The sequence below is a fragment of the Sardina pilchardus genome, chromosome 2 (genome assembly GCF_963854185.1).
Source record: "Sardina pilchardus chromosome 2, fSarPil1.1, whole genome shotgun sequence".
NCBI classification, from domain to species: domain Eukaryota; kingdom Metazoa; phylum Chordata; class Actinopteri; order Clupeiformes; family Clupeidae; genus Sardina; species Sardina pilchardus.
Genome location: NC_084995.1, coordinates 46763443 through 46779324, shown reverse-complemented (window position 1 = coordinate 46779324; position 15882 = coordinate 46763443). Strand labels below are relative to the sequence as shown.

Sequence of the window (15882 nt, the reverse complement as noted above, 5' to 3'; positions counted from 1 at the left end):
TGTAATCTCTTCATGTCTCCAGTAATGTAATGTAATCTCTTCATAACTCCAGTAATGTAATGTAATGTAATCTCTTCATATCTCCAGTAATGTAATGTAATGTAATGTAATGTAATCTCTTCATATCTCCAGTAATGTAATGTAATGTAATCTCTTCATATCTCCAGTAATGTAATGTAATGTAATCTCTTCATATCTCCAGTAATGTAATGTAATGTAATCTCTTCATATCTCCTGTAATGTAATGTAATGTAATCTCTTTATGTCTCCAGTGTTAGAGACTATGTGTGATCACTATAGCGGAATAGAAGTGTATGATGAAAATTAACCACAGACGCAGTAATTTATAAAAAAAATAAATCATTTATTTTTTTTCACCAAAATACAAAAGAAATACAAAAAGAAAGATGGCAAGAAAAATGTCAGTAAGCCGTAGTTTTTTATTCAGGCATTTTCTAGGTCAACTCAGTCTTTTTACTCAGGCATTCTTGAGGCCAGTCTCTATAACTATCTTATTCAGTCTAGTGTCACTAACCCTATTGTGACAAAACAGACCACTCAGTCTGTTCAGACAGTCTTCAGAAATGCTTTTTACTCGGGTAGTCTAAGACCTCAGCTTCTTTGTTAAGATCGTCTCAAGAGCTACACTGTCAGTCTATTTTTAGTGTATTTTTGCTTTTACTTGGAAAGGAAAACTGTGTTCATTCAGGCAGCCCCCTAGCAGGACCCCCAGTTCATTTACCTTCTGGGTGCCCATGTGTTATGTGGTGGTGTCTATAGCAACCACGGTACCAAACTCTGCAGTCTTTTATTGAGACAGTCTCTTGCTAAAACAACCTCAGTACTATCCAAACTCTGCAGTCTTTTATTGAGACTCTTGCCAAGGGTAGTGTAAGATCAGCCAACCAGGGTGGATGTTTTTTTATTCTGGCGATCTTTAGGCCAGCTCATTTTTGAGTGGATGTTTTTTTTATTCTGGCGATCTTTAGGCCAGCTCATTCTTGAGTGGATGTTTTTTTATTCTGGCGATCTTTAGGCCAGCTCATTCTTGTTGGGGTCCTCAGTGTGGTTTGAGTCAGGCGGAGCTGGCGTGGGGGACAGCAGGGTCCTGCGGTGTGCGTAGGTGCCCTTCATGATGCCTGTGGCATTGTTGTCGGTGAGGATGTGCTTGTGCTTCTGGCGGTTGAGCGACTGCACGAGGGCCAGCACCACGGCGGGCAGCGAGAACTGACCGGTGGCGCGGCGCGGCTGCAGGCCGGGGCGGCAGGGCTGCTGGCGGCCCGTCAGGAAGTGCGTGCACACGGGGCCCTCCTGCTCGCTGATGCCGCGCACGTGCACGGGGCCGCGCCGCTGGAAGGCGAAGCCGCGCTGACTCAGGATCAGGAAGGTGTCGTGCGGCAGCTGCACGCTCCCACTCACGCCCGTGCTGTCCATGCGGCTCGCCAGGTTCACCGTCTTGCCCCAGATATCGTACTGCGGCTTCTTGGCACCGATCACCCCGGCAACCACAGAGCCATGGGCCATGCCTGCCAGGTGTGCACACACAGCAGCATATTAGGGCTCACAAGTGTGTGTGTGTGCGTGTGTGTGTACGTGTGTGTGTGTGTGTGTGTGTGTGTGTGTGTGTGTGTGTGTGTGTGTGTGTGTGTGTGTGTGTGTGTGTGTGTGTGTGTGTGTGTGTGTGTGTGTGTGTGTACGTGTGTGTGTGTGTACGTGTGTGTGTGTGTGTGTGTGTACGTGTACGTGTGTACGTGTGCATGTGTAACTGAGACTCACAGAAGTGTGTGTGTGTGTGTGAGTGAGGCTCACAGAAGTGTGTGTGTGTGTGTTTGCGTGAGTGTGAGTGTGGCTCACCGATGCGCAGCTGGAAGTTGTTGAAGGAGTGTGTGTTGATCTCCTGGATGCTCTCTTTCAGTGCTAAAGCAAAGTCTGCCAAAGCACACAGATGACCCCAACGATCCTCACACTGCTGCAGACACACACATATACACACACACACACACACACACACACGTGCGTGCATACACACACACATTCACACAAAGAGAGCAAAAACAGGAATGTAAAGCTCCATCAGATTTCAGACCTATAAGTTTGATAAACTGTGATAATAAAATTATTACGAAGATCTTAAACAACAGAATGGCTAAAGTGCTCCCATCTATTATCCATTATAACCAAGCAGGATTTATACAAGGTAGGAATTTAAAAACAAATGTTAGAACATGTATTTCAATAACACAATTTGCTAAAAAAGAAAAAATAGATCCAACATTAATGGCTATAGATGCCGAAAAGGCATTTGATCGCCTTGAATGGAGTTATCTATATGAGGTGTTAAATGCATACGACTTTCCACATGAAATAATACAACTGATTCAAGCGATATATAAGGCACCAACAGCAAATGTTTACTGCAATGGGATCCTATCGGAGGCCATCCACATAACAAGAGGAACGAGACAGGGATGTCCACTATCACCAATACTCTTCGCCCTAGCCATTGAACCTTTGGCTCAGAAGATCCGACAGACAGAAGAGGTAACTGGCATATGTATAGGTGGAGAGTGCTACAAGCTAAACCTGTATGCAGATGACCTTATGCTATATCTAACTAATGTTGAAAAATCAATCCCGCATGTGCTGAGTCTTCTGGAGCAATTTTCTAAAGTCTCTGGTTACAAAATGAATATGGGGAAAACTGAACTTTTATCAATACTAGAGCCTTCACAAGAGTCTTTTACTCAGTTTAAATGGCAAAAAAGAAGGATTAAGTACCTAGGATGTTATATAAGTCCTGATAAAACAGTACTATATAAGGATAACTATGTTACTCTGATTAAAGATCTTAAAGTTAGGATAAGTGGGCAAATTTGCCAATAAATCTGATTGGAAGAATAAACTTGATTAAAATGGTATGGCTGCCCAAATTTCTGTTTATCTTCCAAACAGTATCAGTGATACCACCAAAAGACTTTTTTAAGAAGGTTAACAGGCTGTTTAGTTCATTTATTTGGTCTAATAAAGCCCACCGATTAAGTTGGAAACTTCTCCAAAATTCTAGAGGTGAAGGAGGCCTGAATTTCCCAAATATTGAACTGTATTACTATGCAGCTCAAGCCTTCTACATTGACTCTGTAATTAATAGATCAGAAGTAGAGCCTTGGATAAAAATAGAAGATTACCAACTTAGGCCAGATAATTTATTTTTAGCTATGTTTTCAAAACGTAAAATCAGAAGCTCTAATTTTGTAATTAACAGCACACTGGGGGCATGGAAAAAGATTAAAAACATCATAGGAGTGCATATTAGTCTACCCAGGAATACACACCTGTGGAACAATCCATCCATCACTATTCAAAGTGAAAAACTGGAATGGCAATCATGGATTCAGGGAGGTATATGTATGGTTTCAGATATTATATTCCAAAACAAGATCCTGACTTTTGAACAGCTCAGAAATGAATTTAACTTAACATATAATGAAACATTTAGATATTTACAACTAAAAAACTGGCTATTACAGAATGTTGAGCTTAATTATAAGGCTGAATTAATAACAGTAGAGAAGATTTTTATGAATACTGGAGTGAAAAAGAAACTAATTGGTAATGTTTATAAATGTTTGATTGAGGCACAGGTGGGTAGCTACTCATTAAATAAAATATATGAAGCTTGGAATAAAGACCTTAATATCACAGATACCCATATAAAATGGAAGGAAAGCCTAAACCTAACCAATAAGGTCACCACCAACGAAAACCTACGGCTTATCCAATTTAAACTTATGACAAGAACTTACTACACAAAATCTAAAATACATAAGTTTGACCCATCCTCTTCTGCTCTGTGTGTAAAATGTGGTTCTCATGAGGAAACTCTTATACATGCTTTCTGGGATTGTGAAAAAATTAAACTGGGTTGGCTGGAAATTCAAAAGTTTTTGAACGACACCTGCAAAATTGAGTCGAAGTTAACATCAGCACAGTGTATTTTGCAGAGAACAGAAAATCTGAAGTATCCCATAGGATGGCAGATTCTATTTTCCTCCTTGGTATATAAAAAAATTATTTTAAAATGTTGGAAAGATATACAGGCCCCTTCCATGCAGACATGGAAGGGATTGATGAAATATTATTTAAATATAGAAAAAGCAATTTGTGAGGACAGAAATAAAAAAGAACAATTTAATAGGGTATGGCAGGACATATATGACTCTTTATAATCAAATGTTGGACAAGTATTTAGACCACATGGGAGAACCTTATGGAGAACGATGTGTGAGTGTAGTGATGTTAGTGTGAACAGATGTTTGTCAGACTGTGTATGTGTGTCTGTGTGTATGTTGGTGTGTATGTGAAGGTGTGCCATATGTGGAAGGGCAGCCAAGGTGTGAGTAGGGAGTATGTATGGAGGGTGTATGGTGTGAGGGTGTTTTATGTATGGGTGAATGTGTGTGAGTATGAATAATGGTGAATGCGTGTTCTACAGTAGGTATGTATGGGTGAATGTGTGTGAGTATGAATGATTGTGGGGAATAACTGTGAGTAACAGAATGTGAATACCTAGTAGGACTGTATATTGATATGTCTAACAAGATAATATGTCTGTACTGGTATAAGCAATTTCTGTTACACGTATAAAATCAAATAAATATAATTATAAAAAAAAAGAGAGCAAAAACAGAGAATGGCTGTATTATCTCCTCAGTTTGTCTTGCTAAAGTGTCTGCTAAATGTAATGTAATGTCTATACCTGTGTATCCGTATGTGTGAGCGCATGTGTGTGTGTGTGTGTGTGTGTATGTGTGTGAATAGATGGCCTCCTCTGTGTGTGTGTGTGTGCGCGCGCATAGATGACCTCCCCTGTGTGTGTGTGTGTGTCCCTTAACTGTTTGTATCACACTGCAGAACATACCACTGAAACACTTCCACACATCGAGGGCTGAGAAGCAAAGGGACATTTTGGTCAAAATTGAGTTATATAATATGTGACTCCACGGCAAAACCAGTCGCTTGTCGCAACAGGCGTTTCCGAGAAAAATTACCATTTATGTTACTTGCTAAAATCGTGGATTTTTTTGTTGTGTGTTTTGAAACAGTGGGAGGTCTACACTGTACAGCCGTGAATACATTTTGCTGATAAACGTACCTTTTCTAGTCTAAAAACGTGAGTTTCTTGAGGTGAGAAATTCAATTCCAGCAGGAAGTTAGAGGCGTCTCGTTTTTACCGTTCTATTCTAATATTTACGGTAAATGCACTCATTGACAACCACCAAGCTATCCGCGTGCTGTGTCGTTACATTTACAAGTAAGTATCGTAAATCTTAAAATAGCGGCGACCTTACAAAGCGTTTGTGAGGGTTGAGCCGACAGTTAACTTCAGAGGCAGATTTCTCCGTTTCTGTCTTGGCATGACAGGATGAACTCAACTCCTTTGAATGTTTATATTTCAGTAATATGACGTTCAATTCATTAGATATAGGTATCGTTTTGAAGGTTGATTTTGCCATTTTGAGAAAACGTAATAACTGTAATTTTGAAAATTTTAACAATGTGACTGATTTCGCCGTGGAGGGTCACATATCACCTGAAAGCTCTTGAGGAGTTCTTTCTAACTGACAAAATTATAGAAGTAAAATATTTCTAAATATAAAGTTATTGAACAAAAAGCAAAGGTCTTTAACTGTGAACATATAGATTTGTTTTGGCTCTCCTGTAAAGTTGGTGAAATGTCACTGCTTCTCAGCCCTCGACATCTTAAAAGTATTTTTTCATAAATAATAGCCTGTTGCTATTCTTGCAAGCTTATTGCAAACTTTTGTTTTTTTAATAGTACAGGTACTACAGGTGTGTGTGTGTGTGTGTGTGTTTGTGTGTGTGTGTGTGTGTGTGTGTGTGTGTGTGTGTGTGTGTGTGTGTGTGTGTGTGTGTGAGCGTGTGTGCGTGTGTGTGTGTGTGTGTGTGTGTGTGTGTGTGTGTGTGTGTGTGTGTGTGAGAGTGAGAGCGTGTGTGTGTGTGTGTGTGTGTGTGTGTGTGTGAGAGAGCGTGTGTGTGTACCTGTTTCTCTGGGGACAGGCCTGAGACGGCCATGTAAGTGCTGCCGATGGTCTTGATCTTTTCCACATCCTGAAACCGCTCCTCCCCCAGCAACTGCAACAGGTGTGTGTGTGTGTGTGTGTGTGTGTGTGTGTGTTAAGAGCATCATTACTGTGAACAACACAAAGACGATCTCAAACTAGACGTTACCCTGATGTTGGTCATTCTAGCAAACCAGCATGACCCTCTTACGCCAACAATGTCAAGCTTGACAGGCTGGTCACCAGCATGACCATCTTACACCAGCTGTATCCCACACAGCTTGACCAGCTTCTTCAGATGGATGGATGTAGATCAGTTCTACACCTTTTTAATAAATAATAATAATAAATGTTTTGTGGCCGGTAGAAAACTATTTTGGCCCTGTTTATGCTGTAACATACACATTATGTGAATAGAACACTGTTTCTGTATTCGCAATAAAATGCAAATGATTTCTATTTTTGTTGATTTATTTAGAACTTAATAGATATCATATAAAAATATAGAGTATCGAATTGTATCATCGGGAATTCTGAATTATCAAAAATAGTTTAATCGTTGGCTTAAGAAATCGATATTGTATCGAATCGCCATGAAGGCTCTGATTTACACCCCTAGACATTACTGACCCCTATGACCCTTAGACGTTACTGATCCCTATGACCCCTAGACGTTACTGATCCCTACGACCCCTAGACGTTACTGATCCCTACGACCCTTAGACGTTACTGATCCCTACGACCCTTAGACGTTACTGACCCCTATGACCCTTAGACGTTACTGACCCCTACGACCCCTAGACGTTACTGACCTCATCAAAGTCGGTGATGATCTCGTTTAGGAGGCGCAGACACTCCACTCCCTGGTTGTTCATCTCCGTCTGGGAGTAGAAATCAGCAAAGCCAGGAATGGAGGCAAACATCACTCCCACTGCATCATAGGACTGGGAATACAGCTCCTAAAGATCACACACACACACACACACACACACACAGCACACAACCATATATCTCTATCTACAATGCTCAAAACAATTAAGGGAACACTGGTTCATTGTAGTATAGCATCAAGTCAGTCACACTTGTGGGATATTGATCTGGCCAGTTATGTAACAGAGGTGGTTGTGAATCAGGATCACTTGCTTTGATGTCAACAAAATGTACTACAGCCCTGCTGAAAAAAACAGCCTGACCAGCTAAAGGTGGTTTGCTGATTGACCAGCTTGTTAACCAGCTTATTTGACCCCCCTATGATGGTTGACCAGCTAGACCAGCAAAACACTGTTTTGTTCAGCAGGGTCATGTTTGATCGCATTATGCAGAACGTTTCCAAATGTTCGAATTCACCTATGTGCGTATAGTTGTGTGAATAGAAAAAAATAGAATAGAATATATACTTTTTTGACACCATGCTGAAGGGAACTTCAGCCATGGACTGGTCGGGAATCGAACCGGCAACCCCCTGTCTACAAGCCAGAAGCCCTTTCGTGTGAATGCTGAACCACGAATTCACATAGAAGTTAACTTAAAATGTAGAAAAAAATTAGCTCTTTTCAGCAGACATGGCAAACATAGCCTACAACATTCGCAAAACGGAGAACATCTTTCACTCATCATGTTTTTACTTCTCGCGCCTATGCCTGCTCAGCATAGCCTATTGCTCTCTATATCTGCCTCCCTCCGAGGAACAAGATGCTTCTCCCTAAATGATTGAAAATTGTTTTAGAAAGGAGCCGCGGTAGCCTGTAAAATGCGGCATAAAATCCTAGTTACTATGTTATTGAAACCAGACTAGGTTAGGCGTCATCTTAGAATTTAGATTATCTGCCCAAACCCGAACTGCGGGCCGGTGTTACGGATCTCGAGATCCAACAACACCAGTGTTGGGTCGAAATTGTTCATCCCTCGGTTCCGTCGGGTCAGGCTCCTAATCACAGAACGCATGCCTCCGTTTTAAAATAGTCTATAAATAACATTTCTAACTAACATACAAAATGTAAAAACGAAATATAAAAAATAAAATACTATGAAAAGTTTGCTTAAGGTTTGTTCATTAACTCTTCCAGAGTTCTTTACCTCAAACAACACAAATCAACACAAATAAATGAACAGATAACTCAAACGTGCTGTAGCCTATGTCATAATGAAACAACCACAGACTATCAACACGGTCTGACACGAATGACACAATGGCTTAGTGCAAACTGAATTTATGATGTTTTGATTCGTGCACGAAGCGCCATCTAGCTATCATTATGTGTAAGTAACAGCGTCCCAGTCTGAGGACTCAGCGGTGACCCATTTAGTATGACTTTTTTTCCAATTTGTGGTAAAACTACATAACATTTTTGAAAGTTATTTTTACTTATATGGAGCCAACACCATTTACAGTGTGTGTATAGTATTTATAGTGTGTTTTTTACCTTTGATCTTTGACCTTTGACCTTAAATAGTTGTGTTTACACTAAATTATAATAAAAAGTAATTTCACTATATCCACTTTACTCTCATACAATTATTGTGGAGGACCTCTAGAATATAACCATATGTGCCACTTTTGCATAGATCTTTTTAGTTGGATGAAAAACTTAAAAATCTCAAGGTATAGCTGACTGCCTCAAAGTGCCTGAAAAGGCCCCGGACCTCCAAGTGCTAAGCCCTTATTGAAGTGACATTCTCTCTGCTGTGGCGTATGGACTGAGACTGTCTTGAACTGTGTAAATAGCCTACTACCTTGGAAACTACCTATTCTTATTGAATGTAGTGACAAAGACCATCATTTATGTATTTGCCTCTGAAATTCTCATTGTGTTGGTGTGCACACACACACACACACACACACACACACACACACACACACACACACACACACACACATACCACAGGGATGTGTGCTGAGCCCTCTTCTTTACCCCCTCTGCACCTACAACTGCACACCTGTACAAAACACACACACACACACACACACACACACACACACACGTACCACAGGGATGTGTGCTGAGCCCTCTCCTCTACTCCCTCTTCCCCTACAACTGAACACCTGTACAGCACACACACACACACACACACACACACACACACACACACACACACACACACACACACACACACACACATACCACAGGGATGTGTGCTGAGCCCTCTCCTCTACCCCCTCTGCACCTACAACTGCACACCTGTACAGGACACACACACACACACACACACACACACACACACACACACACACACACACACACACACACGTACCACAGGGATGTGAGCTGAGCTCTCTCCTCTACTCCCTCTTCCCCTACAACTGCACAACCGCTGCTATAGAGGATTCTTTGTTTCCTCATTAGAAAGCATCTGTTCCTACTCAGTAGGTGGAGTAGTGCTTTCACCAACAGATGGGTTAGCTGTAGTTCTTCTATTTCACCAATAGGAGGAGCAATCCCAGAGGGCATAGCTGCAGTTCTTACCTCGTTATCGCGGTCCTTCTCCAGGAAGTGGCGTTCTTACCTCGTTATCGCGGTCCTTCTCCAGGAAGTGGCGTTCTTACCTCGTTATCGCGGTCCTTCTCCAGGAAGTGGCGTTCTTACCTCGTTATCGCGGTCCTTCTCCAGGAAGTGTCGTGCGACGTGTGAGGGGAGGATGTTGCGCAACAGGTTCTCGTTGTGTTCACGGATCTCCCGCATCTCGCCGATCTCCTCCTGAGCCTGAACACGCCACAGGAAGTCCAGCCGCGCCGTGTACTCCAGCTGGAGAAACCAGCACAACAGAGAAACCAGCACAACACCATTAATGCAGCTTGAGAAACCAGCACAACACCATTAATGCAGCTGGAGAAACCAGCACAACACCATTAGAGAAACCAGCACAACACCATTAATGCAGCTGGAGAAACCAGCACAACAACACCATTAGTGCAACCAGCACAACACCATGAATGCAGCTGGAGAAACCAGCACAACAACATTAGAGAAACCAGCACAACAGAGAAACCAGCACAACACCATTAGAGCAGCTGGAGAAACCAGCACAACAGAGAAACCAGCACAACACCATTAGAGCAACCAGCTCAACACCATGAATGCAGCTGGAGAAACCAGCACGACGCCATTAAATCAGCTGGAGAAACAATCAGCAAAACACCATTAATGCAGCTGGAGAAACCAGCTCTACACCATTATATCAGCTGGAGAAACTAGCACAACAACATTAAATCAGCTGGAGAAACCAGCATTACACCAATAAAATAGTGAAACCGCTAAAGCAGATTACCTATTAACAGCACCAACCACTGAACATAAAGAACAACCGTGTAACCTTTTATGATTGCAGGGTCAAGCATCATGATCCAAAGTGGTTGTGTGTGTGTGTGGGGGGGGGGTGTCAAGCATCATGATCAAAAGTGGTTGTGTGTGTGTGTGTGTGTGTGTGTGGGGGGGGGGGGGGGGTCAAGCATCATGATCCAAAGTGGTTGTGTGGGAGACCTGAGAGAAGGTGACCTCATTTCCTTCAGTCCTTCTCTGATTAAATGATTATTTTAGTAATATAATGATTATTAAATTATTGTTTTAGTAATGTAATGACAAAGATTATTTGAATCATGAGTCTGAGAAAGGACAATAGTCTGAACAGGGCAAACAGCCTCGTCTCCACCAGAGGGAGCTCTTATGATCAGCAGAGTGCAAACAGCCTCGTCTCCACTAGAGGGAGCTCTTATTATCAGCAGAGTGCAAACAGCCTCGTCTCCACCAGAGGGAGCTCTTATGATCAGCAGAGTGCAAACAGCCTCATGTCCACCAGAGGGAGCTCTTATGATCAGCAGAGTGCAAACAGCCTCGTCTCCACTAGAGGGAGCTCTTATTATCAGCAGAGTGCAAACAGCCTCATGTCCACCAGGGGGGGATGCTACAACACCCAACATTTATTAAATATGTGCGCAATCATTTACTTCTGTGTGTGTGTGTGTGTGTATGTGTGTGTGTGTGTGTGTGTGTGTGCGTGCTTACATCTGTACTTTTTTATTTTTTCAGGATTGTCACATAGATACCATAGTGAAATGGCATAGCTGCTCAACACTCATGTACAGGCGTTCCTTATTAGGGTAAAGAAACTAAGTGCAGTGTGTGTGTGTGTGTGTGTGAATTGTCCTGAAGATATTGTGTGTGTATCTACATGCATGTGAGTGACATATATCCTAACATAAACTCTGTATGTGTGTGTGTGTGTGTGTGTGTGTGTGCGCACAACATATACCATAGCATAAACCCTGTGTGCGTGTGTGTGTGTGTGTATGCGGGCGTGCACATTATATACCCTAGCATAAACCCTGTGTGTGTGTGTGTGTGTGTGTGTGTGTGGTGTGTGTGTGTGTGTGTGTGTGTGTCATCAAGGGAAAATGTAGGAGAGATACTAAGACACCCCTCATCTTTTACATGTGATGAGATGCACACACACACACAAACACACACACACACACACACACACACACACACACACACACACACACACACACACACACACACACACACACACATCTCATCATTTACATCTGATGAGATGCACACACACACACACACACACACACACACATCTCATCTTTTAGATCTGAGTATTTTACTTCACCACAGCAACAAAGACCTTCATTAAAGGTGTGTGTGTGTGTGTGTGTGCGCATCTGATCTCAAGCATCAAAGAAGATAATTCAGCAGAGTGAATTTAAAAGTGCCCTCAGATGCAACACACACTGACAAAGGACACACACACACACACACGCAGAGAGACACACACGAAACACACGAATGCACACACAACTGTTGTCCACGGTACACACACACACACACACACACGCGCACATGCAGAGAGAAAAACACAGGTTGCCCAAGTCAATACAAACCCGGTTCTACACTACCATCATCGAATCCATCATCACATGGTTCCCCGCTGCAGTAGCCAAGGACAAGGCCAAACTGCAGCGGGTGATCCGCACATCAGCCTGGAGCTACTCCACAACACCAGGGCATTGAAGAGGGCAAGAAAGATCATGGAGGACCCTTCACATCCAGGCTCCGCCCTCTTCCAAATGCTCCCCTCTGGGAGAAGGCTACGGCTCCCGAGAGCAGTGAAGTCCCGGCATCGCCTGAGCTTCTTCCCAACAGCTGCCAGGCTATTCAATCCCAATCACAGCGCCAACTCTCTCTGGGACTGAATGCACTGAGGCACTGTTTGCACTTGTACTGCCCACTGCCTGCACTTCATCAGCACTATCAACATTACGACCTCAGCATCTATTTTCTATTGTCATGTCTTATGTCCATTTTAATGTCTGTTTTGTCAACCATATTCATACGTGAAATGGCTGCAAAGAATTCCCATTATGTATCTTACACTATAGCCGTTTTCAGACTTTCAGACCGCATTTCTGATGGTAGCGGACATTCAGACATGAAGCATATTTGCGCAATGTATACGGCCACCTGTTGTTCACATCTAATGTAGAATTTCCGTCAATTGGGCTTTAGTTCACTGGGCAGATAATGACGCCTAATAAATACGGCCGCACTGACAGCTGTGCATGCGAGTGTAGTTTTCACACCGGGAGTAGCCTTGCTGCATTACCGTAGGTTACGAAGGTAACTATGGATCTGTGAGACCAGGGACTTGCTGCATTACTGTAGGTTACAAAGGTAACTATGGATCTGTGAGACCGAGGGATGACCATCACCATCCCTTTTTAGACCGTAGTGACGGTCAGAGTGAGGCCGAAACAGATCTGCAGCGTGTTAGAGAGATGTAGGCTAACTGCTCAGTGATATCGGGCACTTTAAATACACATAATACTTCCCTTGATCATCACTGACAAGTGCAGATTTTTTCTGCGATTGCGTTCACATAGCAGCTGTGGCGGCAACATTACGGAAACATGACTAGGTCGGCAGCAGGAAAAGTTCCGATAGTAGATATACGGACATATGCATTCAGACAGCACAACGAAAAAAAAACTACCGTAAAATGTCCGTGAACATTGCGTAAATAAACGTCTATCTGAAAGGAGCTTATATGGCAATACATCTAACCTTGACCTTGACCTTGACACACACACACACACATGCATGCACACACACACACACATGCACACACACAGATACATGGACACAACATGCACACCGCAAAACCCACACCACACACACACATGCACACCACACATACACACACACACACACACACACACACAGACACATGGACACAACATGCACCCCCCCAAACCCACACACCACACACACACACCACACTCACACATGCACACCACACACACACACACACACACATACACACACCACACACAGGAACACACACAAACATACACACACACACACACACACACACACACCACACACACACAAACATACACACACACACACACACACACACAGACACATGGACACAACATGCACACCCCAAAACCCACACACCACACACACACACACACACACACACACACACACACACACACACACACACACACACACACACACACACACACACACACCTGTTGTCCATGGTACACACACACACACACACACACATACCTGTTGTCCATGGTACACACACACACACACACACACACCTGTTGTCCATGGTACACACACACACACACACACACATACCTGTTGTCCATGGTACACACACACACACACACACCTGTTGTCCATGGTACACACACACACACCTGTTGTCCATGGTACACACACACACACACACACACACACACACACACACACCTGTTGTCCATGGTACACACACACACACACACACACACACACACACACCTGTTGTCCATGGTACACACACACACACACACACACACACACACACACACACACCTGTTGTCCATGGTACACACACATACACACACACACACACACACACACCTGTTGTCCATGGTACACACACACACACACACACACACACACACACACCTGTTGTCCATGGTACACACACACACACACACACACACACACACACACCTGTTGTCCATGGTACACACACACACACACACACACACACACACACACACACACACCTGTTGTCCATGGTAGAAGACTGCCAGCAGAAACATGGCCATCAGGAGCAGCGATGTTTCCTTGGTGCCCAGAAAACTCCTGAGGAAACACACACACACACACACACACACACAGGTCAGCGTGTACCTGCTAGTGGGGTGCATTGTGTGATAGCGGAGGAAGAGGGGTGTGTGCCTGTTGTGTGTGTGTGTGTGTGTAGTGTATCACAGCGTAGGAAGAGGTGTGTGTGTGTGTATGTGTGTGTGTGTGTGTCTATGTATAGTGTATGGTAGCGTAGGAAGAGGTGTGTGTGTCTGTGTGTGCGTACCTGTTGTGTGTGTGTGTAGAGTATCATAACGTATGAAGAGGGGTCTGTGTGTGTGTGTGTGTGTACCTGTTGTGTGTGTGTAGTGTATCGTAGCGTATGAAGAGGGGTGTGTGTGTGTGTGTGTGTGAGTGTACCTGTTGTGTGTGTGTAGTGTATTGTAGCGTATGAAGAGGGGGGTGTGTGTGTGCGTGTACCTGTTGTGTGTGTGTAGTGTATTGTAGCGTATGAAGAGGGGGGTGTGTGTGTGCGTGTGTGTGTGTACCTTTTATTCTGTTCATTTTTTGTATTTATTTGTTTAGATTAATGTTTTCACTCTTTATTTACGCTAGTCCCTAGTCTTGTGCTTTTATAATCTTTATTTTTGCTACTTCAAGTTGGCTGATGCCACGGCGAGTAAACTGTCCACTGGGTCGAAGACCGCTGGGTTGAAGACCGCTGGCAAGGGCTTGGCTCACATCCTCCATCCAGGAAGCACTGCACTTCACCGTCTGGTCAGGACAGCTGAGGACCTGGCTACCACCTGCGGGCGACCTGGCTACCACCTGCGGGCGATGCTGCTGCCGCGACTGCTGAGCTGCTGCTGGCCTGTGAGCTGTCATGCTCTGCAGCAGCGCTAACGATGGAAGCCAGAGACAAACTGTTGCTGTCGGGGGTCCACCGATGCTGATCTGCAGAGTCGTACGGCTTCAGACTGCTCGGTGCTTCTGGTGCTCTCCAGACGGCCTGCCTAGCGCCGTCTTCGGTTGGTCTGATTACTGGGCTAGCTGTGCGTCTTCATTGCCCTGGGACTTCTCTCAGCCGTCTGACTTGAGTGCAGTCGATTCGACCAAGTTGACCTGGACTTTTCTGTTTTTTGTTTGTTTTATTATTTATTTGACATTTGTTTATTTGTTTGTCTGTCTTGTATGTCTTGGTGTCACGGGTACGCTGGCGATTACACCACTCCGTCCGGCATCTTGTCTTGTTATTTTGTGAATTTGTTTGTTGTGTTGTCATGGGTACGCTGGCGACTACGCCACTCCGTTTCGGCACTGTCTCTGTGTTCTGTAAAGCGCTTTGGGTTGCACTCAGTGCACGTTAAATGCGCTATATAAATGAAATTACCTTACCTTACCTAACCTGTTGGTTGTGTGTAGTGTATCGTAGAGTATGAAAAGGGTTGTGTGTGTGTGTGTGTGTGTGTGTGTGTGTGTGTGTGTGTGTGTGTGTGTGTGTGTACCTGGTGTGTGTGTGTGTAGTGTATCACAGCTTATGAAGAGGGGTGTGTGTGTGTGTTTGTGTACCTGTTGTGAGTGTGTAGTGTATCATAGCGTATGAAGAGGCAGTGTTTCCCACACATAGACAAATTTGTGGCGGTGCGCCACAGATTCAGCACCGGCCGCCACATATTGCGTCTCGTTATTCATTTATTTATTTATTT

General features: G+C 43.7%; 1 protein-coding gene across 1 annotated transcript in view; it reads right to left on the bottom strand.

Annotated features, from left to right (window-relative positions):
- Nucleotides 1-343: 343 nt before the first annotated feature.
- adcy8 (adenylate cyclase 8 (brain)) overlaps nucleotides 344-15882 on the bottom strand; it is a 70094-nt gene continuing 54555 nt past the window's right edge. Inside the window, exons 14-19 of the mRNA XM_062553058.1 lie at nucleotides 14155-14233; nucleotides 9665-9823; nucleotides 6893-7039; nucleotides 6061-6153; nucleotides 1855-1969; nucleotides 344-1526 (exon numbers count right to left, since the gene is read on the bottom strand). Coding sequence (XP_062409042.1) covers nucleotides 1033-1526; nucleotides 1855-1969; nucleotides 6061-6153; nucleotides 6893-7039; nucleotides 9665-9823; nucleotides 14155-14233 — 1087 coding nt within the window. The 3' untranslated portion in view covers nucleotides 344-1032. The remainder of the gene's footprint in view (nucleotides 1527-1854; nucleotides 1970-6060; nucleotides 6154-6892; nucleotides 7040-9664; nucleotides 9824-14154; nucleotides 14234-15882) is intronic.